Source organism: Oncorhynchus keta, chromosome 23, assembly GCF_023373465.1.
Source record: "Oncorhynchus keta strain PuntledgeMale-10-30-2019 chromosome 23, Oket_V2, whole genome shotgun sequence".
Lineage (NCBI taxonomy): Eukaryota > Metazoa > Chordata > Actinopteri > Salmoniformes > Salmonidae > Oncorhynchus > Oncorhynchus keta.
In genome coordinates this window covers 12,327,002-12,351,323 of record NC_068443.1, presented here as the reverse complement: position 1 = coordinate 12,351,323, position 24,322 = coordinate 12,327,002, and the positions used below count along the sequence as shown (strand labels likewise).

Sequence of the window (24,322 nt, the reverse complement as noted above, 5' to 3'; positions counted from 1 at the left end):
ATCACCCCTCCACCCCACCTGCACCTCCTCAGGGGTCTTAATTGATTAAATGTGTTTGCATCTCTAATATGCTGCCTATGAAGACGAGCTGACACCTTCTGGGATTCACAGGTCAAAGGGGGAGACGGTGACGACAGGTGATTAGGATGCAAAGTGTGTTTAAAAGCTTAAACCCTCCTGCCAACAACATCACACATATTTCAGTGAGAACAGCAAAGCAAACCTCCTGGCCCTTGACAAATGACTGGGAACAAACTAACATATGCAGCTTGCAGACAGGGCCGGGTCCAGACTGATCATCCTGTCTCACAGCTTATTGGGCATCAGCCAACAACTAAATGTCTGAGAAGGAACTCAGTGACCTAACAGCACCTATAAACAGATCTGCTTTTTTATTCATTTATGCAGAAGTCCAAATAGATTGGGGACCAAGAGTTCCTGGTTACAGAACAGTGTGGTGTGCTGGTTGAATATTCTATGCTTGACAGAGCATTCTATGATTGTCTACCTAGACAACTTGTCTAGACAACCTTTAGCACAATTCACTAACACTCACTCCCCCTCAATACCTCTCACTAGCTCTCAATACCCAATTCACTATCTTCAATTCACTACACCTCTCTACCCAATTCCCTATCTACAATTCACTACCCCCTCAATACCCAATTCACTATCTTCAATTCACTACGCCTCTCTACCCAATTCATTATCTACAATTCACTACCCCTCACTACCCAATTCACTATCTACAATTCACTATCTACAATTCTCTACCCCTCACGACCCAATTCACTATCTACAATTCATTATCTACAATTCACTACCCATCACTACCCAATTCACATCCCCTCACTGCCCAACTCACTATTTACAATTCATGATCTACAATTCACTATTTACAATTCACTATCTACAATTCACTACCCCTCACTACACCTAGAGTAAAGCACTTTAGACCTACAGTGGAAAGCGTGGTAAAAAATCCAATCCATTATAATTATTGCCATAGGACATTTATCTCATTGTCTATAAATGACTTCTGTGTAATGCTGTCCTACCTCCCTACTGTACCTTCTCTCTGACAATAATTGTACTTTTCTAGCATAGCCATTAAGGCCGGGAATCGTATGGGACCTCAAACTACAATATTATCACTATACTTAGGTGCCAATACGATATGTATTGCGATTCTCATGATTCTCATGATTCTATATCAAATCAAATCAAATTGTATTAGTCATGCGCCAAATACAACAGGTGTAGAATAAGAGATAAAACTAACAAGTAATTAAAGAGCAACAGTAAAAAAATAACAATATATACAAGAGGGTGCCGGTACAGAGTCAATGTGCGGGGGCACTGGTTAGTTGAGGTAGTATGTACATGTAGGTAGAGTTATTAAAGTGACTATGCATAGATGACAACAGAGAGTGGCAGTGGTGTGGAGGGGGGGGGGGCAATGCAAATAGCCTTGGTAGCCAGTTGACAACATCAGGAGTCTTATGGCTTGGGGGTAGAAGCTGTTTAGAAGCCTCTTAGACCTAGACTTGGCGCTCCGGTACAGCTTGCCGTGTGGTAGCAGAGAGAACAGTCAATGACTAAGATGGCTGGAGTCTTTGACAATTTTAGGGCCTTCTTCTGACACTGCCTGGTATAGAGGTCCTGAATGGCAGGAAGCTTGGCCCCAGTGATGTACTGGGCCGTACACACTACCTTCTGTAGTGCCTTGCGGTCGGAGGCCGAGCAGTTGCCATACCAGGCAGTGATCAACCCATCAGGATGCTCTCGAGGGTGCAGCTGTAAAACCTTTTGAGGATCTGAAGACCCGTGCAAAATCTTTTCAGTCTCCTGAGGAGGAATAGGTTTTATCATGCACGCTTCACTACTGTCATGGTGTGCTTGGACCATGTTAGTTTGTTGGTGATGTGGACACCAAGGAACTTGAATCTCTCAACCTGCTCCACTGCAGCCCCGTCGCTGAGAATGGGGGCGTGCTCGGTCCTCTTTTTCCTGTAGTCCACAATCATCTCCTTTGTCTTGATCACGTTGAAGGAGAGGTTATTGTTCTGGCACCACACAGCCAGGTCTCTGTCTTGTTTTTGTCGGTGATCAGGCTTTTGTGTCATTGGCAAATTTAATGATGGTGTTGGAGTCGTGCCTGTGCGTGCAGTCATGAGTGAACAGGGAGTACAGGAGGGGGCTGGGCACACACCCCTGAGGGGCCCCTGTGTTGAGGATCAGCGTGGCGGATATGTTGTTACCTCCCCTTAACACTTGGGGGCGGCCAGTCAGGAAGTCCAGGATCCAGTTGCAGAGGGAGGTGTTTAGTCCCAGGGTCCTTAGCTTAGTGATGAGCTTTGAGGGCACTATGGTGTTGAACGCTGAGCTGTAGTCAATGAATAGCATTCTCACATCCGTGTTCCTTTTGTCCAGGCGGGAAAGGGCAGTGTGGAGTGCAATAGAGACTGCATCATCTGTGGATCTGTTGGGGCGGTATGAAAATTGGAGTGGGTCAAGGATTTCTGGGATGATGGTGTTGATGTGATCCATGACCAGCCTTTCAAAGCACTTCATGGCTACAGACATGAGTGCTATGCGTTGGTAGTCATTTAGGCAGGTTACCTTAGTGTGCTTGGGCACAGGCACTATGGTGGTCTGCTTAAAACATGTTGGTATTACGGACTCGGACAGGGAGAGGTTGAAAATGTTAGTGAAGACACTTGCTAGTTGGTCAGCACATGCTCGCAGTACACGTCCTGATAATCTGTCTGGCCCTGCGGCCTTGTGAATGTTGACCTGTCTAAAGGTCTTACTCATATCGGCTGCGGAGAGTGTGATCACACAGTCTTCCGGTATAGCTGGTGCTCTCATGCATGTTTCAGTGTTATTTGCCTCAAAGTGAGCATAGAAGTAGTTTAGCTCGTCCAGTAGGCTTGTGTCACTGGGCAGTTCTCGGCTGTGCTTCCCTTTGTTATCTGTAATGGTTTCCAGGCCCTGCCACATCTGACGAACGTCAGAGCCAATGTAGTACGACTCGATCTTAGTCCTGTATTGACGCTTGCCTGTTTGATGGTTCATCGGAGGGCATAGCGGGATTTCTTATAAACTTCCAGGTTAGAGTCCTGGTCCTTGAAAGAGGCGGCTCTAGCCTTTTATCTCAGTGCGGATGTTGCCTGTAATCCAAAGCTTCTGGTTGGGGTATGTACGTACGGTCACTGTGGGGACGATGTCATCGATGCACTTATTGATGAAGCCAATGACAGATGTGGTGTACTCCTCAATGCCATTGGAGGAATCCCGGAACATATTCCAGTCTGTGCTAGCAAAACAGTCCTGGAGCTTAGCATCTGCTTCATCTGATCATTTTTTTATTGATCTAGTCACTGGTTCTTCCTGCTATAATTTTTGCTTGTAAACAGGAATCAGGAAGATGGAATTATGATCAGATTTGCCAAATGGAGAGCGAGGGAGAGCTTTGTATGCATCTCTATGTGTGGAGTATAGGTGGTCCAGAGTTATTTTCCCTCTGGTTGCACATTTAACATGCTGATAGAAATTTGGTAAAACTGATTTAAGATTCCCTGCATTAAAGTCCCCGGGCTACTAGGAACGTCGCCTCTGGACTCATTCTATGCTATATTAGTGCCAGCCATTGACTGTGCTCTGTAAACAGCTACAAATAATATAGATGAAAACTCTCTCGGTAGGTAGTGTGGTCTGCAGCTTATCATGAGAAACTCTACCTCAGGCGAGCAACAGCTCGAGAATTCCTTAGATATCATGCACCAGCTGTTGTTTACAAAAATACATAGACCTCCCTCCGCCCCTTGTCTTACCAGACACCACTGTTCTATCCTGCCGGTACATCGTATAACCAGTCAGCTGTATGTTGATAATGTCGTCGTTCAGCCATGACTCCGTGAAGCATAAGATGTTACAGTTTTTAATGTCCCATTGGTAGTTTAATCTTCCCAGTCACTCGTCCATTTTATTGTCCAAGGATTGCATGTTTGCTAACAGAATTGAGGGAAGTGGGGGTTTATTCGATCGCCTCCGACTTCTCAGAAGGCAGCCCGCTCTCCAGCGTCTCTTTCTCCTTCTCCTCTTCACGCAGATGACTGGGGTCGGGGCCTGTTCCCGAGGGAGCCGTATATCCTCCGGATCCATCTTACTCAATACTGTGATTTTATTGCAATTCGATGTTCCAAACATATTGCTCAACATATGTCTGCCGCAGACGGACAAGAGAAAGCCATGAGAATGAGTTTTAATCTATCAAGGAAATAAAAGTGCTGAAAACAAATTGTCTCCCTACTTAAAAATAAAATGGAGAACAAGCTATGAAGGGAAAATACTGGACATGTAACTATCGATTTTTCCTCCTCATCACTAATAGCCATCTAGCTTTATTAGCATTTCCATCTATATTGACTAACTTAAACCATGTAGCATGTAGCCATGATGCTGTGAGTGGGCACTACAGATTAATAGTGGATGAGATGAGTTTCCATGTTACAAGCTCTAAGAGTCCAAGTGAATGGTGCTCTATGTCTACTATCATTACAATCATTCATCCTTTCACCATGACCACAAATAGTGTATGACGCGAGGTCGAGCTCCCCTCGAGGCAATCCATTATAATAATTATACTAAGCCATGTAGCATTTAGGGGCAGGGTTGGGGTGGTGGTCCTACCTCTTCCCACTGGTGGATGTAGTGTTTAGGGGTGGGGGGTGGTGGTCCTACCCCTTCCCACTAGTGGATGTATTGTTTAGAGGCGTGGGTGGGGGGTGTGGGGTGGTGGTCCTACCTCTTCCCACTAGTGGATGTAGCGTTTAGGGGCGGGGGTGGGGGGTATGGGTGGTGGTCCTACCTCTTCCCACTAGTGGATGTAGCGTTTAGGGGCGGGGGTGGGGGGTATGGGTGGTGGTCCTACCTCTTCCCACTAGTGGATGTAGCATTTAGGGGCGGGGGTGGGGGTATGGGTGGTCCTATCTCTTCCCACTAGTGGATGAAGTGTTTTGGGGCAGGGGTGGAGGTCCTATCTCTTCCCACTGGTGGATGTAGCGTTTTGGGGCAGGGGTGGGGGTCCTATCTCTTCCCACTAGTGGATGTAGTGTTTAGGGGCGGGGGTGGGGGGTGGTGGTCCTATCTCTTCCCACTAGTGGATGTAGTGTTTAGGGGCGGGGGAGGGGGTATGGGTGGTGGTCCTATCTCTTCCCACTAGTGGATTTAGTGTTTAGGGGCGGGGGTAGGGGGTGTGGTCCTACCTCTTCCCACTGGTGGATGTAGTGTTTAGGGGCAGGGGTGGGGTGGTGGTCCTACCTCTTCCCACTAGTGGATGTAGCGTTTAGGGGCGGGGGTGGGGGGTGTGGTGTGGTGGTCCTACCTCTTCCCACTAGTGGAGGTATTGTTTAGAGGCGGGGGTGGGGTGTGGGGTGGTGGTCCTACTTCTTCCCACTAGTGGAGGTAGTGTTTAGAGGCGGGGGTGGGGGGTGTGGGGTGGTGGTCCTACCTCTTCCCACTAGTGGATGTAGCGTTTAGGGGCGGGGGTGGGGGGTATGGGTGGTGGTCCTACCTCTTCCCACTAGTGGATGTAGCGTTTAGGTGCGGGGGTTGGGGGTGGTGGTCCTACCTCTTCCCACTAGTGGATGTAGTGTTTAGGGGCGGGGGTGGGGGGTGTGGTCCTACCTCTTCCCACTGGTGGATGTAGCGTTTAGGGGCAGGGGTGGGGGTCCTATCTCTTCCCACTAGTGGATGTAGTGTTTAGGGGCGAGGGTGGGGGATGGTGGTCCTATCTCTTCCCACTAGTGGATGTAGCGTTTAGGGGCAGGGGTGGGGGGTCCTATCTCTTCCCACTAGTGGATGTAGTGTTTAGGGGTGGGGGTGGGGGTCCTATCTCTTCCCACTGGTGGATGTAGTGTTTAGGGGTGGGGGTGGGGGTATGGGTGGTGGTCCTACCTCTTCCCACTAGTGGATGTAGTGTTTAGGGGCGGGGTGGTGGTCCTATCTCTTCCCACTGGTGGATGTAGCGTTTTGTGGCAGGGGTGGGGGTGGTGGTCCTATCTCTTCCCACTAGTGGATGTAGTGTTTAGGGACGGGGGTGGGGGGTGGGGGTCCTATCTCTTCCCACTAGTGGATGTAGTGTTTAGGGGCGGGGGGTGGGGGTCCTATCTCTTCCCACTGGTGGATGTAGCGTTTTGGGGCAGGGGTAGGGGGTGGTGGTCCTATCTCTTCCCACTAGTGGATGTAGTGTTTAGGGGCGGGGGTGGGGGTCCTATCTCTTCCCACTAGTGGATGTAGTGTTTAGGGGTGGGGGTGGGGGTATGGGTGGTGGTCCTACCTCTTCCCACTAGTGGATGTAGTGTTTAGGGGCGGGGTCCTATCTCTTCCCACTGGTGGATGTAGTGTTTAGGGGTGGGGGTGGGGGTGTGGGGTGGTGGTCCTACCTCTTCCCACTAGTGGATGTAGCGTTCAGGGGCGGGGGTGGGGGGTGCGGGGTGGTGGTCCTACCTCTTCCCACTAGTGGATGTAGCGTTCAGGGGCGGGGGTGGGGGGTGCGGGGTGGTGGTCCTACCTCTTCCCACTAGTGGATGTAGCGTTTAGGGGCGGGGGTGGGGGGTATGGGTGGTGGTCCTACCTCTTCCCACTGGTGGATGTAGCGTTTAGGGGCGAGGGTGGGGGTCCTATCTCTTCCCACTAGTGGATGTAGTGTTTAGGGGCGACGGTGGGGGGTGGTGGTCCTATCTCTTCACACTAGTGGATGTAGTGTTTAGGGGCAGGGGTGGGGGTCCTATCTCTTCCCACTAGTGGATGTAGTGTTTAGGGGCGACGGTGGGGGGTGGTGGTCCTATCTCTTCCCACTAGTGGATGTAGTGTTTAGGGACGGGGGGTGGGGGTGGGGGTCCTATCTCTTCCCACTAGTGGATGTAGTGTTTAGGGGCGGGGGTGGGGGTCCTATCTCTTCCCACTGGTGGATGTAGCGTTTTGGGGCAGGGGTAGGGGGTGGTGGTCCTATCTCTTCCCACTAGTGGATGTAGTGTTTAGGGGCGGGGGTGGGGGTCCTATCTCTTCCCACTAGTGGATGTAGTGTTTAGGGGTGGGGGTGGGGGTATGGGTGGTGGTCCTACCTCTTCCCACTAGTGGATGTAGTGTTTAGGGGCGGGGGTCCTATCTCTTCCCACTGGTGGATGTAGTGTTTAGGGGTGGGGGTGGGGGGTGTGGGGTGGTGGTCCTACCTCTTCCCACTAGTGGATGTAGCGTTCAGGGGCGGGGGTGGGGGGTGCGGGGTGGTGGTCCTACCTCTTCCCACTAGTGGATGTAGCGTTCAGGGGCGGGGGTGGGGGTGCGGGGTGGTGGTCCTACCTCTTCCCACTAGTGGATGTAGCGTTTAGGGGCGGGGGTGGGGGTATGGGTGGTGGTCCTACCTCTTCCCACTGGTGGATGTAGCGTTTAGGGGCGAGGGTGGGGGGTGGTGGTCCTATCTCTTCACACTAGTGGATGTAGTGTTTAGGGGCAGGGGTGGGGGTCCTCTCTTCCCACTAGTGGATGTAGTGTTTAGGGGCGACGGTGGGGGTGGTGGTCCTATCTCTTCCCACTAGTGGATGTAGCGTTTAGGGGCAGGGGTGGGGGTCCTATCTCTTCCCACTAGTGGATGTAGTGTTTAGGGGCGTGGGTGGGGGGTGGGGGTCCTATCTCTTCCCACTGGTGGATGTAGTGTTTAGGGGTGGGGGTGGGGGGTATGGGTGGTGGTCCTATCTCTTCCCACTAGTGGATTTAGTGTTTAGGGGCGGGGGTGGGGGGTGGTGGTCCTATCTCTTCCCACTGGTGGATGTAGTGTTTAGGGGCGGGGGTGGGGGGTGGTGGTCCTATCTCTTCCCACTAGTGGATTTAGTGTTTAGGGGCGGGGGTGGGGGTGGTGGTCCTATCTCTTCCCACTAGTGGATTTAGTGTTTAGGGGCGGGTGTGGGGGTGGTGGTCCTACCTCTTCCCACTGGTGGATGTAGCGTTTAGGGGCGGGTGTGGGGGTGGTGGTCCTACCTCTTCCCACTAGCGGATGTAGCGTTTAGGGGCGGGTGTGGGGGGTGGTGGTCCTACCTCTTCCCACAGGTGGATGTAGCGTTTAGAGGTGGTGGGGGGGTGGTGGTCCTACCTCTTCCCACTGGTGGATGTAGCGTTTAGGGGTGGTGGGGGGTCCTACCTCTTCCCACTGGTGGATATAGCGGATGAGCCGGGACAACCTCAGCAGCCTCAGCAGGCTCAGGATCTTAGTGAAGCGTACGATCCTCAGGGCCCTGGCCGTCTTATACATCTCAGAGTCGATCCCCTTCTCCACGATCAGGAAGATATAATCCACGGGGATGGAGGAGACAAAGTCCACGATGAACCAGGTCTTCAGGTACGTCTTCTTGATGGTCTTGGGGTCCAGGATGATGTCAGAGTTGTCCTCGATGATGATGCCAGTGCGGAAGTTGAGGACCAGGTCCATGAGGAAGAAGGTGTCGGAGATGACGTTGAAGATGATCCAGGGAGTGGTCGTCCCATCGTTGAAGAAGGTGATGCCCACCGGGATGACAATCAGGTTACCCACCATGAAGAGAAGCATCGTGAAATCCCAGTAGAACCTGGAGAGAGAGGAAGAGAGAGAGAGCACACACGCGCGAGTGTGTGTGTGTGTGTGTGTGTGTGTGTGTGTGTGTGTGTGTGTGTGTGTGTGTGTGTGTGTGTGTGTGTGTGTGTGTGTGTGTGTGTGTGTGTGTGTGTGTGTGTGTGTGTGTGTGTGTGTGTGTGTGTGTGTGTGCGTGTAGGCAGGAAAGGGAGAATCGAGAGGAGGAGGAAAGGGGCGGAGTAGAGGACAAAAACAGAGTGAGCGAGAACAGACAGCGAAGCTGACAGGCAGAGGAGACATCCTAACAAAGGCTGGTGAGAGTGGAAACAAACTACATAGACCTACAATAGATGAGGGTGAAGGATAATATTAAGCTAATTACTATTGATGAAGTAAAATTAGTATGATTGTTGTAAATCATTGTTTTAGTAAAAAATATGAACCTATTATTATTGTAGTAAACATAGGCCTATGCGTGTGTTCGTGTGTGTGCGAGTGTGTGTGTGTCCTCACGGTCCACATTGTTCCATAAAGTGTTATCAGTTTTTCAAATCAGATTCTACTGCTTGCATGAGTTACTTGATGGGGAATAGAGTCCCATGTAGTCATGGCTCTGTTTAGTACTGTGCGTTTCCAGAGTCCATCCTGTACTTGGGGACTGTGAAGAGACCTCTGGTGGCATGTCTTGTGTGGTATGCATGGGTGTCTGAGCTGTGTGCTAGTTGTTTGATCAGACAGCTTGGTGCATTTAACATGTCAATGCCCCTCACAAAAAAAAGTTGTGATAAAGTAAATCTCTCCTCTACTTTGAGCCAGGAGAGATTGACATGCATGTTATTGATGTTAACTCTCCAAGTACATTTAAGTGCCATCTGTGCTGCTCTGTCCTGGGCCAACTGTAATTTGCCTATGTGGCATTTGGCCATATGACTGGGCAATAGTCCAGGTACAACAAAACTAGGTAATTTATTAAGGACAGGCCTCTCCCCATCTTAGCTACCATCGCATCAATATGTTTTGACCATGACCGTTTGCAATCCAGGGTTACTCCAAGCAGTTGAGTATCCTCACCGCTCAATTTCCACATTATTCATTACAAGTTTTTGTTGAGGTTTAGGGTTTAGTGAATGATTTGTCCCAAATACAATGCGTATTACTTGCCACCCATTCTAAAACTGACTGGGCTCTTTGTTAAGTGTTGCAGTGATTTCACTTGCTGTGGTAGCTGATGTATAGTGTGGAGTCATCAGCAAACATAGACACACAGGCTTTACTCAATGCCAATGGCAGGTCATTAGTAAAGATTTAAAATAGTAAAGGGCCTAGACAGCTGCCCTGGGGAATGCCCGACTATACCTGGATTATGTTGGAGAGGCTTCCATTTAAAAAAAACACCCTCTGTGCTCTGTTAGACAGAACGCTCGAACCACGCTATAGCAGGGATGTAAAGCCATAACGCATTCGTTTTTCCAGCAGCAGATTATGACGATAATGTCAAAATCTCCACTGAATTATGATGATAACGTCAAAATCTCCACTGAAGTCTAACAATACAGCTCCAACAATTTTCTAATAATCTATTTATTTCAGCCACTCATCAGTCATTTGTGTAAGTGCTGATAGTCAGTTGATCATTTGTTTACTGTGAAATAGCATTGTATCTGGTCAAACACAATTTTTCCTAAAAGTTTACTAATGATCGGTAGCTGGCTGATTGGTCAGCTGTTTGAGCAAGTAAGGGATGCTTTGATATTCTTGGGTAGCCGAATGACTTTTCCTTCCCTCCAGGCCTGAGGGCACACGTTCCTGTAGGCTTAGATTGAAAAGATGGCAAAAAGGAGTGGCAATATACAGAGCCTTCAGAAAGTATTCAAACCCTTTGGTGTATTCCACATTCTGTTGTGTTACAGCCTGAATTCAAATTGGGGAAAAAAAATATATATAATCCTACCCATCAACACACAATGCCCCACAAGGATAAAGTGAATACATGTTTTTAGACATTTAAGCATATATATTGAAAATTAAATACAGAAATATTTAATTTAAATAAGTATTCACACCCCTGAGTCAATAGAGTTGAAATCGGAAGTTTACATACCTCTTAGCCAAATACATTTAAACTCAGTTTTTCACAATTCCTGACATTTAGTCCTGGTAAAAATTCCCTGTCTTAGGTCAGTTAGGATCACCACTTTATTTTAAGGATGTGAAATGTCAGAATAATAATAGAGAGAATGATTTATTTCAGATTTTATTTCTTTCATCACATTCCCAGTGGGTCAAAAGTTTACATACACTCATTTAGTATTTGGTAGCATTGCCTTTAAATTGTTTAACTTGGGTCAAACGTTTCGGGTCACCTTCCACAAGCTTAAGTTGGGTGAATTTTGGCTCATTCCTCCTGACAGAGCTGGTGTAACTGAGTCAGGTTTCTAGGCCTCCTTGCTCACACACGCTTTTTCAGTTCTGCCCACAAATTTTCTATAGGTTTGAGGTCAAGGCTTTGTGATGGCCACTCCAATACCTTGACTTTGCTGTACTTAAGCCATTTTTCCACAACTTTGGAAGTATGCTTGGGGTCATTGTCCATTTGGAAGACCCCTTTGCGACCAAGCTTTAACTTCCTTACTGATGTCTTGAGACGTTGCTTCGATATATCTACATAATTTTCCTTCCTCAGGATATCATCTATTTTGTGAAGTGCACCAGCAAAACACCCCCACAACATGATGCTGCCACCCCCGTGCTTCACGGTTGGGATGGTGTTCTTCGGTTTGCAAGCCCCCCCTTTTTCCTCCAAACATAACGATGGTCATCATAGCCAAACAGTTATATTTTTGTTTCATCAGACCAGAGGACAGTTCTCCAAAAAGTATGATCGGTGTCCCCATGTGCAGTTGCAAACCGTAGTCTGGATTTTTTATTGTGGTTTTGGAGCAGTGCCTTCTTCCTTGCTGAGCGGCCTTTCAGGTTATGTTGATATAGGACTCGTTTTACTTTGGATATAGATGTTTTTGTACCTGTTTCCTCCAGCATCTTCACAAGGTCTTTTGCTGTTGTTCTGGGATTGTTTTGCACTTTTCTCACCAAAGTACATTCAACTCCAGGAGAGAGAACGCTCCTTCCAGAGCGGTACGACGGCTGTGTGGTCCCATGGTGTTTATACTTGCGTACTATTGTTTGTACAGATGAACGCGGTACTTTCAGGCGTTTGGAAATTGCTCCCAAGGATGAACCAGATTTGTGGAGGTCTACAATTCTTTTTTTGAGGTCTTAGCTGAATTCTTTTGATTTTCCCATGATGTCAAGCAAAGAGGCACTTAGCCTATCAGAAGCTTCTATAGCCATGACATCATTTTCTGGAATTTCCCAAGCTGTTTAAAGGCACAGTCAACTTAGTGTGTGTAAACTTCTGACCAACTGGAATTGTGATACAGTGAATTATAAGTGAAATAATCTGTCTGTAAACAATTGTTGGAAAAATGACTTGTGTCATGTACAAAGTAGATGTCCTAACCGACTTGCCAAAACTATAGTTTGTTAACAAGAAATCTGTGGAGTGGTTGAAAAACTAGTTTTAATGACTCCAACCTAAGTGTATGTAAACTTCCAACTTCAACTGTACATGTTAGAATCACCTTCGGCAGAGATTACAGCTGTGAATCTTTCTGGGTAAATCTCTGAGAGATATGCACACTTGGATTGTACAATATTTGCCCATTATTCTTCACGAAATTCTTCAAGCTCTGTCAAATTTGTTGTTTATCATTGCTAGACAACCATTTTAAAGTTTTGACATAGATTTTCAAGCAGATCTAAATCAAAACTGTAACTCGGCCACTCGGGTACATTTACTGTCTTCTCTGTACGCAACTCCAGTGTATATTTGGCCTTGTGTTTAAGGTAATTTCCTGCTGGAAGGCGAATTCCGCTCCCAGCGTCTAGTGGAAAGCAGATTGAACTAGGTTTTCCTCTAGGATTTTGCCTGTGCTTAGCTCCATTCCATTTATGTTTTATCCTCGAAAACTCCCCAGTCCTTAATGATTAAAAGCATATCCATAACGTGATGCAGCCACCATTAAGCTTGAAAATGTGGAGAGGGGTACTCAGTAATGTGTTGCATTGGATTTACACAAAACATAACACTTTGTATTCAGGACAAAAAGTTAATTGATTCGCCATATTCTTTGCTGTATTACTTTAGTGCCTTGTTGCAAACAGGATGCATGTTTTTATAATACGTTTATTCTGTACAGGCTTCCTTCTTTTCACTCTGTCAATTAGGTTAGTATTGTTGTTGATCCACAGCTATTAAACTCTGTAACTGTTTTAAAGTCACCATTGGCCTCATGGTGAAATCCCTGAGCGGTTTCCATCCTCTCCGGCAACTGAGTTAGGAAGGACACATGTATCTTTGTAGTGACTGGGTGTATGGATGCACCATCCAAAGGTTCATTAATAACTTCACCATGCTCAAAGAGATATTCAATGTCTGCTTTTTTAAAACCCATCTACCAATAGGTGCCCTTCTTTGCGAGGCATTGAAAAACCTTCCTGGTCTTAGTTTTAAATTCACTGCTCGACTGAGGATACAGAGATGAGGTAGCTTGACTGAGGGTAGAGAGATGAGGTAGCTTGACTGAGGATACAGAGATGAGGTAGCTCGACTGAGGATACAGAGATGAGGTAGCTCGACTGAGGATACAGAGATGAGGTAGCTCGACTGAGGATACAGAGATGAGGTAGCTTGACTGAGGGTAGAGAGATGAGGTAGCTCGACTGAGGATACAGAGATGAGGTAGCTTGACTGAGGGTAGAGAGATGAGGTAGCTCGACTGAGGATACAGAGATGAGGTAGCTCGACTGAGGATACAGAGATGAGGTAGCTTGACTGAGGGTAGAGAGATGAGGTAGCTCGACTGAGGATACAGAGATGAGGTAGCTTGACTGAGGGTAGAGAGATCAAATCAAATCACATTTTATTTGTCACTTGCACTGAATACAACAGGTGTAGTAGACCTTACAGTGAAATACTTACTTACAAGCACTGAGGGACTCATTCAAAAATCATGTTAAACACTATTATTGCACACAGTCCATGCAACTTATTATACAACTTGTTAAGTACATGTTTACTCCTGAACGTATTTAGGCTTGCCATAACAAAGGGGTTGAATACTTACTGACTCAAGACATTTCAGCTTTCCACGTTTAATTCATTTTCAAAAATGTAAAAAAACATCATTCCACTTTGACATTACAGGGTATTGTTTGTAGGTCAGTGACCATGAATCTCAATTTAATCCATTTTAAATGTAGGCTGGAACACAACGAAATGTGGGAAAAGTCAAGGGATGTGAATTCTTTCTGAAAGCACTGTAGTCCGCTATCATCCTGAGACATTTTCCCTCCAAGTTGTCAGACGCAGGTGGCTTGTCATTGTTGATAGACAACAATCGTTGTTCACCTCTTCCACACTCACTTTACAGAATTACAAATTGTGTGAATTGAACCATCTTATTTTTGCCCAAAATTGTATTTAAGGTCCTCCAAAGCTTTTTACAATCATTCTTTATAGAATGTATATTTTTTTCATCGTACCTTTTCTTCTTCTTTTTATTTCATTTAGTCAAATGATTTCTCAATTGTCAGTACATACAATCCATTTAGCTGAGGTGTAAAGAGCAGGTTAAACGGTTGGGTGCTACTGATGACAGTCAGAGGTAGAGGTAGAAGGGAGAGGTAGAGGGGAGAAGTAGAGGCAGAGGGGAGAGGTAGAGGCAGAGGGGAGGGAGAGGTAGAAGGGAGAGGTAGAGGGGAGAGGTAGAGGGGAGAGGTAGAGGCAGAGGGGAGGGAGAGGTAGAAGGGAGAGGTAGAGACAGAGGGGAGGGAGAGGTAGAAGGGAGAGGTAGAGGGGAGAGGTAGAGGCAGAGGGGAGGGAGAGGTAGAAGGGAGAGGTAGAGACAGAGGGGAGGGAGAGGTAGAAGGGAGAGGTAGAGGGGAGAGGTAGAGGCAGAGGGGAGGGAGAGGTAGAAGGGAGAGGTAGAGGGGAGAGGTAGAGGCAGATGGGAGAGGTAGAGGTAGAGGGGAGAGGGAGAGAGTAATGGTAGAGGCAGAGGGGAGAGGTAGAGGCAGAGGGGCGAGGTAGAGGCAGATGGGAGAGGTAGAGGTAGAGGGGAGAGAGTAATGGTAGAGGTAGAAGGGAGAGGTAGAGGGGAGAGGTAGAGGCAGAGGGGAGAGGTAGAAGGGAGAGGTAGAGGCAGAGGGGAGGGAGAGGTAGAAGGGAGAGGTAGAGGTAGAAGGGAGAGGTAGAGGGGAGAGGTAGAGGCAGAGGGGCGAGGTAGAGGCAGATGGGAGAGGTAGAGGTAGAGGGGAGAGGGAGAGAGTAATGGTAGAGGTAGAGGGTAGAGGTAGAGGGGAGAGAGTAATGGTAGAGGTAGAGGGGAGAGGTAGAGGCAGAGGGGAGGGAGAGGTAGAAGGGAGAGGTAGAGGGGAGAGGTAGAGGCAGAGGGGAGGGAGAGGTAGAAGGGAGAGGTAGAGACAGAGGGGAGGGAGAGGTAGAAGGGAGAGGTAGAGGGGAGAGGTAGAGGCAGAGGGGAGGGAGAGGTAGAAGGGAGAGGTAGAGACAGAGGGGAGGGAGAGGTAGGAGGGAGAGGTAGAGGGGAGAGGTAGAGGCAGAGGGGAGGGAGAGGTAGAAGGGAGAGGTAGAGGGGAGAGGTAGAGGCAGAGGGGAGAGGTAGAGGCAGATGGGAGAGGTAGAGGTAGAGGGGAGAGGGAGAGAGTAATGGTAGAGGCAGAGGGGAGAGGTAGAGGCAGAGGGGCGAGGTAGAGGCAGATGGGAGAGGTAGAGGTAGAGGGGAGAGAGTAATGGTAGAGGTAGAAGGGAGAGGTAGAGGGGAGAGGTAGAGGCAGAGGGAGAGTAGGGGAGAGGTAGAGGCAGAGGGGAGAGGTAGAGGGAGGGAGAGGTAGAAGGGAGAGGTAGAGGGGAGAGGTAGAGGCAGAGGGGCGAGGTAGAGGCAGATGGGAGAGGTAGAGGTAGAGGGGAGAGGGAGAGAGTAATGGTAGAGGTAGAGGGGAGAGGTAGAGGCAGAGGGGAGGGAGAGGTAGAGGCAGAAGGGAGTGGTAGGCTAGTGAGTGTTCAGATCCACACAGTCAGAGAGGGCTCACTGCAGGTGCAACGCTGAGTCATTACACTGCGACTGAAGCAACAAGGTGTGAATAAACCCTGTTAGTCATGTTATTTGTGAGAACTATGGCATGCCAACTCCTATGAGACTTGTATTTCTTGTGTTGCATAACTCTCCTGAAAACTATATGCTCAAATTATATACACTGAGTTTACCAAATATTAGGAACACCTTTCTAATATTGAGTTGTATCCTCCCCACCCGCACCTGCTTTTGCCCTCAGAACAGCCTCAATTCATTGGGGAATGGACTCTACATGGTGTTGAAAGCGTTCCACAGGGATGCTGGCCCATGTTGACTCCAGTGCTTCCCACAGTTGTGTCAAGCTGGCTGGATGTCCTATGGGTGGTGGACCATTCTTGAAATACATGGGAAACCGTTGAGCATTGCAGCTCTTGACACAAATCGGTGCACCTGACACCTACTACCATACCCTGTTTAAAAGCTCTTAAATGTTTAGTCTTTCCCATTCACCTTCTGAATGTCACACGGACACAATCCATGTCCTAATTGTCTCATGTCTTAAAAATCATTTTTTAACCGGTCTCCTTCCCTTCATCTACACTGTCCTTCTGTAGCTCAGTTGGTAGAGCATGGCGCTTGTAACGCCAGGGTAGTGGGTTCGATTCCCGGGACCACCCATACGTAGAATGTATGCACACATGACTGTAAGTCGCTTTGGATAAAAGCAGCTGCTAAATGGCATATATATATATTACTGATTTAAGTGGACTTAACAAGTGACATCAATAAGGGATCATATAACTTTCACCTGGTCAGTCTATGTTATGGAAAGAGCAGGTGTTCTTAGTTTGTGTACACTCAAGAGTTATTGGATAGGGGAGACCATGGCACAATAGAAAAGTCTTATTTAATGTGCCTATAATTGGTTAGTGTATATACATGCCAAGGAAATGTTGCTAAAATCCATACAATCAAAATATATATATTGACAGGACAAATTCTAATTATTCTTGTCACCTCCCTTTTTTGATTATTGACCTGTGAAACATGTATCTAATCATATCATGTTTTATCAGATTGAATAGGTTTTTTGATTGGTATAGTTGATGCCAATAATTATTGTTGTATTTTGTCACAATACTCGGATTAGACTCAGATTTGTAATGGGGATACATTGTAACATTTGTTACATTTAACCTATTACCTAAAATTCAATGGTATTTTATATGATATTTAGAGACATTTAAATAATGATATAAAATAGCACTTATTTACATCAAGTTTGCCAGTACAGCTAAGAGAATCGCTCTAAAACATGGCTACTCCGTTTTTAGTGAATATGACTGGATGAAATTATGAAAAAAAAGTGGCAATTTAGTGTATTTATATCCAAATATCAATTTAACATCCGAACATGTTTAAATTACCCCAAATGTTTACCATTGAAGACTACCGCCTACGGGGTTAATTGTAAAATGTTACCTTCCACCACTTTCGGGTTGAATTATAAACGTCTGGTATGTCCTAGAAACGTAGTCAGGTTACAGTGTGTAATGGTATCTGAGATATATGTACGTAGTTTGTATGAACAAACTCTAATAACAATTTCATAAAGAAGCAAAATACTGAAATTGTTACTTTGCACCAAGGTCTCCTAGGCCCTAGTATTGTATGTCTTGTTCTGAGTCAACATTATTTGATTCCATTCGTTAAGATGAGCGGAGTCGAAAAACAGCACGAGGTGTGATTTGTGAATCGAAAGTAAGCTACAGAGTTGATCATTCTGCCGGCTCCACTTTCGGTTATGCGGGAGCTGTCCACTTGTGACGAGTGGTGCTGAAAGAGGGAAGGTAGCGCCCATGTGTCTATCAAGAAATCCAGTGACGCAAAGATGCAATTTCACGACCATGTAAACAATGGCATATCACTCAGAGACAGGGCCCAATTCACGAAAATAAAGCATTTCATAATCAACATGACCCTCTCAAACGCGAGTGAACCCCTATATTGTGACAAACGGCGTGAGAAGTCAAGTAGCCTTATCGCTGATAAAACCGTGATGAACGGGTAAAGAAAACCCCTCATTAAAATGCCTGATCCGGGGAGTCATAGAGTAATAGAGGCTGATATGTCTCGAATGAGCATGCTTGAGGTTTTAGCACACTTGGCTCAAGGTGACATTCAATTACTGAGTGCATCACACACCCCGGCAGTCCTATCAGCCAAGGATCTGGCCGACAGCCATAGGCTACTACGCTAACCTCGACTCGAAACAAAAACAAATCATTTTTAATCTAGCCCCAACGGTAAATAGCCTAGTAATTTACGGAATTTAATGATTGTGGGCCAAGATTCGCCTATTGTTCTGAATGCGATCGATGCGAATTTATTCACGAATTTAAACAAACGCGAGGCTTGGTTGGGGTATCCAGGACATTCAACAGACTACCTAGTGTTTACAACCTTGAAAGGGCACGATATCATCGTTATTCATAAAGCCTATGCAGAGAGCTTTGCGCACAGGTTGTCTTTGAAATCCTCTAAAAAGCATTTCTAAAAAACCTGCTTTGTCAATGGCCCCTTGTTTAATGAAAATCACTGCATAGATGGGCTTCATTCATTAAAATGTGATATACATGTAGTGGCTAAAATATCAGCCAGAACTTGTGGAACAAAAGGGGTAAATGTATATTTTAGAATAACTAATGACAATGGATGTGTTACACAATGTACAATGACAATAGCATTCTACTGCTGGGCTCCTGGATTCTCAGTATAACTTGTTGATGAGGCTATGGGGCCAAACCAAGGCCCTCCATGACATTGTCAACATGCACATACATACATAGCATAATTCCTACCTGAAATCACTGTAGGGGTGGATAATCCAATTGCCCGCTGATTTAACCCGCTCTTGCTCCCTCTCCACCGCCTTTTGACTCCCATACATGCGTAAGGAGAATTTGTTAACTCCAGGCTGCAGCATGGCACTGAATTGTCGTTGCATGAAGGTGCTTCCGTCAGCGTCGGCATCCTCGGCCTGGATCTGGGATCCATCCTCCGGCTTCTGGAAGGTGACCGAGTTTCTAGGCTGCTGGGTCGTCTGGGTCTGGGTCGATCCGTGCAGCGATGAGGAGGCTTTCCTGCTTGGCGCGTTGGAGAAGGACACCCTGGAGTCCTTTTTCTCGGGGACGCCGGTGGAAACAGGGGTGACGCTGGGGTTTGCGCTACCTTCCCCCTGGCCCTGCGTCATGGAGCCTGTCGCGGAGCCATCCATGCTGGCCCTGGCTGAGTTACAGGCACCACGCCTAAGGGACCCGTCCTCGGCCCTCCCCGCCCCGGCAGTCTTGTTGGAGATGATCGAGCGCAGGCTCCCGGTGCCGGAGTCCCTCCTGCATTCTCCGTTTTTGTTGCATTTCATTCTTGAAATTGGAGCGGTGCTGTTGTTACAAGCACCTGCTGTGGCGTTTAAAACCTCTACTGCGACCGCTGCTCCAGACGCTTCCGCCCCTGACGCTCTGTTGGTCTCGCAGCGCCCGGCAGCATCTCCCGGACAGGTTGTGGTATCAGTCGCTTTGGATGCTACAGTGGGCTTAGTAGCAGCAGGCGCACCCTCTGTTTGCAGTAGGATGGACTCGTTGTTGGTGGAGTTCTTTCTGGTAGCCGTGGCCGCGGCTCCACCTCCTGGCGTAAAGTTCTCCATCCTGATACTACCGCCTCCACCACCACCGCCTCTGCCGCTCCCCCCGGTTCGGCGCAGCCGCGGATACTGAAACTTGGACTCGTCCTCACCGTCCTCCGCACCGTCTATGACAACGTTACTGGCCACACCGGGCTGCTTCACATTCGGGGCGCTCTGGCTGGCAGCTGCAGCGGGGGCAGACTCAACACAATTGCTGCTTTTGCTTCTCGTACAATTGGACGTGGCAGCTTTGGGCGCGCTGATGTGGCTACATCCGCTACCGCCTGCCGCCTTCTTTTTCATGGTCGCAGCAGATGAGCCTGGTGGAACCTCATTCTTGTCCATATCAAATGTTGCCTCCAATTATCTTTAGTGAAAACCGATCAGGACAGAGGAGTGGGGGAGAGAGAGTGGAGAGAGAGAAAGGAGAGAGAGGAGGTGGACGTGACTTCTTTGCAAACTACAAGAGTAGGTATCTGCAAGGTATCTGTACTCACTTACAGAGATCATGTAGGCTTCACTTCCCCATTGTTTATATTTTATCACATCTAATAACACGTTTAGTGGCAGTTGCTCTGTGATTAAGTCCCATTCAGCAAAACATAGGCTAATGTAAACCTATTGCCTTATTAAATTAACTTTCAATTACATTCTAATCAATCCAACTCCCAAAATATTCAACAAGATATCATCTAAATTCATGTGAAATCAGGTAGGGTCAATGACTCATACAGCTTTCAAATGCTCAATTAAAACGGCATGAAAGTAATGAAGCAATGACGTCATTTTTTAGAGGGTGTTTTCAATGACAAGATGTCAAACCGGCGTGTAGCGCCCTCTACTGTCCATACAGGTGGAATACAGAGAATGAGATCTCAAAGCAATAGTCTGTTTCCTTTACCTCATCGTCTGCACTGATGTGAAATAGCTGAGCAGGTAAACTTCCACAGCAACAGTAACTTTCCAATAGGCATCCACCATACTCTCCCCTGTGGCATTTTTCCATATCAGGGGATGACAATGAAGATATGAAGGGAGGAGGCCACAACTATCGAAATTGACCTTTTATAAGCATCATGTCCTTGAATCGAACTGTTTGGATTTTCATCAAAGATTCTCCTCAAAGATAGAGCTTTCAATTTACACCAAACATTCCAAGAATCCAAATGGGTCTGTAATAAGGATGAAATTATGTTTTGGAATTGTTGTCACCCAAAAATTTGATTAAAAAATTAGAGAACAGATACAGTAATGTGTGCAGGCAAGCACCAAATGATTCTTGCTGGTATGGTTCCATTCTATCTCCGGTTCTAGTCTGCTGTTACCTCCATCAACAGGTACATGTAACTTTTTGTAACAACATGCTTATTTCAGGACCCCTTTACAGGACAGAAACAATGTTTAGTCCATCACTAAGTGTACCCAAGCATTCACAACCGGTGAGCATACTGAAATTGAATCAATTGAATCAAATCAGACCAGCAGTAGGATATGTACGAACAGCCCTGACAAAGGACCCAAAGTCCCAGACACACTGTTGGATCTGATATAGGACAAGGATGCATTTGGTTAGGAAAAACGTGCCTAGTATTGTTTTATTGCCAAGTCCTATTTCATCCATATCTACCTCATACACATGATAATCCAGGCCAAACTGTATATATGATCTGCATTTTTACATTGTCTACTGAACCAGTGAGACCTACATGAGGACACACACACACACACACACACACACACACACACACACACACACACACACACACACACACACACACACACACACACACACACACACACACACACACACACACACACACACACACACACACACACACACACACACACACAGCCTTCAGAATCACTGACGCTGATTGCACACAGTCTGTGTCAATGACATTCAGAGGTTGTCTGCAATCACTGAACTTGTCTTAAACATCCATGCAGCAATGTTAAACTCCGTTTCCCAGGGGTCAATGGGGTTGTCGTGACTGTTCTGAGTCTCCTTGCTGCAGGTCTCTTACCTTTTCACAGTGAGATGCCGGTTCCAGTCTGAGCTGGCAGATGGAGTGTGTCTCTCGCTCTGCAGAGGCTGCCTGCCTCAATTCCACTTCCTGGTATGATGACACATTAGAAGAATGATGCTCTGGGTTCATTTGCATAAAAGGCAGAGTTCCAGTTCCAAAATATAAAAAAGGCTAATTGATCTTGGACGAGGTCCAAAGAGCTACGAGGAATCCCAGAGAGAGACAGAGTGTCAGGCTGGTTGAACAGATGCTGCTGTTGGGTGGTCTGGTGGAACTAACCTGAGAGCAGCGTATACTGGCAGTGTCAACATTCATCATTGCTGTATGAGAATTTGAAGTTGCAGCTATAACCACTTACACAGGGTCAGTTATTCGTTCAACCCTCTAATGGTTTAGGTTAACATCGGGGTTCGCGTAATCTGGTCCTAAATCTGTGGTTGTCAACCTTATGCTAAAACCTCAGCTACCCTTTTTCCACAATGACATCCCAGGTGTATGTGGACTGGCTATAACATATTTATAGGGCAACAATAAGCATTTCAGTCATGCACAGAAGGTTTAGTGAAAGACACACAGTAACCGCCTGTTGTTCTCAGAAAGCTAACCAACAAAGCCAGGTGGTCTCTTTCTCTGTTTTGGTACTCTCCCCCACCCCTTTCTTCCCTCTCTTATTTTCTCTCCCACACACACACACACACACACACACACACACACACACACACACACACACACACACAAAAGAAAGACAAGGCAGCTCTAAATGGGTCCTCATGTGTTTAGGCTGATAGGGCTGCAGCAGTAGAGAGAGAAGTGACAGGACCAGCAGGACATGACTTGGGTGAGGGCCCCACATAGACTAGAACATACATTTCATGTCATCTGACCAAATCCAAGTGCCAATGCCGTTTATCTCCCAAAAAAGTATTACTTGTTAAACAAAATATTTTTCTCTGAACAATTGTATTAATATAAAATAATATAATTTCCCCATGTTTTGTAGCTCATTATTTGTATTATTTATTTTATACAGTTTTTTTGCTGATCTTTATCAAGCGTGCCAATAACTGTGGACCTGACTGTACATGACTTGGGTAGGGGCCACACAGACTAAAACATGCTTGAACCTTAACTATCGGCACATTGCTTGGGATGAAACACATTGAAATGTTCTAATGATCCCTTCAGTGACATTGGCCCCTTCAATGTTCCAATGATCCATTCCCCTAACCCAAGGGTAGGGGTTAGGGGAATAGTTAGGCTGGACTGGACTACACAGAACACACCCTCCATCTTCCTACGATGCACATAAAGAATTAATAGAACAACATCAGGTACCATATTTGAAAAGGCGATCAAATATGAGTAGTGAAATGGAGTGTGCATAGCAGGGTGAGAAGTGTACCACGGACATCTGTCTCCAGAGCCTGCTGCCTGAGACAGTGAGAAGTGTACCACGGCCATCTGTCTCCAGAGCCTGCTGCCTGAGACAGTGAGAAGTGTACCACGGCCATCTGTCTCCAGAGCCTGCTGCCTGAGACAGTGAGAAGTGTACCATGGACATCTGTCTCCAGAGCCTGCTGCCTGAGACAGTGAGAAGTGTACCACGGCCATGTCTCTAGAGACTGCTGCCTGAGACAGTGAGAAGTGTACCACGGCCATCTGTCTCCAGAGCCTGCTGCCTGAGACAGTGAGAAGTGTACCACGGCCATGTCTCTAGAGCCTGCTGCCTGAGACAGTGAGAAGTGTACCACGGCCATGTCTCTAGAGACTGCTGACTGAGACAGTGAGAAGTGTACCACGGCCATGTCTCTAGAGCCTGCTGCCTGAGACAGTGAGAAGTGTACCACGGCCATGTCTCTAGAGCCTGCTGCCTGAGACAGTGAGAAGTGTACCACGGCCATGTCTCTAGAGACTGCTGACTGAGACAGTGAGAAGTGTACCACGGCTGTCTGTCTCCAGAGCCTGCTGCCTGATACAGTGAGAAGTGTACCACGGCCATCTGTCTCCAGAGCCTGTTGCCTGAGACAGTGAGAAGTGTACCACGGCCGTCTGTCTCCAGAGCCTGCTGCCTGAGACAGTGAGAAGTGTACCACGGCCATCTGTCTCCAGAGCCTGCTGCCTGAGACAGTGAGAAGTGTACCACGGCCATCTGTCTCCAGAGCCTGTTGCCTGAGACAGTGAGAAGTGTACCACGGCCATGTCTCTAGAGACTGCTGCCTGAGACAGTGAGAAGTGTACCACGGCCATCTGTCTCCAGAGCCTGCTGCCTGAGACAGTGAGAAGTGTACCACGGCCGTCTGTCTCCAGAGCCTGCTGCCTGATACAGTGAGAAGTGTACCACGGCCGTCTGTCTCCAGAGCCTGCTGCCTGATACAGTGAGAAGTGTACCACGGCCATCTGTCTCCAGAGCCTGCTGCCTGAGACAGTGAGAAGTGTACCACGGCCATCTGTCTCTAGAGACTGCTGCCTGAGACAGTGAGAAGTGTACCACGGCCATCTGTCTCCAGAGACTGAGACAGAATTCTCTCTCCATTTCCTCCTTCAGGACAGGGCTCCTGAGGGAGCAGAGCTATGATTGGCTCCTATGCTGTGCTCATAATTAAACTGTGTTGATTGGGTTATTAGGTGATTACTAATCAGCATGGCACCACTTAGCCGATAGTATATAATAGTTTCATGTATAATGGTTTTCAGCCCCTGCTTATTGTTCAGCGCCCGGTTTAAATACTTCAGAAATCCACCATTCCTAGTTCCTACCTACCTTCCTCGAAGTAACTAACTACTGAGCTGACATGACTATACTGGTGCTACTGTAGCACTTCACCTCTCCCATCAGGAATAATTAGTGAGA

At 47.2% G+C, this 24,322-nt stretch overlaps 1 protein-coding gene across 1 annotated transcript in view; it reads right to left on the bottom strand.

The window, feature by feature from the left end:
* LOC118401806 (potassium/sodium hyperpolarization-activated cyclic nucleotide-gated channel 2-like) overlaps positions 1 to 19,870 on the bottom strand; it is a 75,241-nt gene extending 55,371 nt beyond the window's left edge. Inside the window, exons 1-2 of the mRNA XM_052476372.1 lie at positions 18,624 to 19,870; positions 8,201 to 8,624 (exon numbers count right to left, since the gene is read on the bottom strand). Of these exons, the coding sequence (XP_052332332.1) occupies positions 8,201 to 8,624; positions 18,624 to 19,789 (1,590 nt within the window). The 5' untranslated portion in view covers positions 19,790 to 19,870. The remainder of the gene's footprint in view (positions 1 to 8,200; positions 8,625 to 18,623) is intronic.
* Positions 19,871 to 24,322: the final 4,452 nt, after the last annotated feature.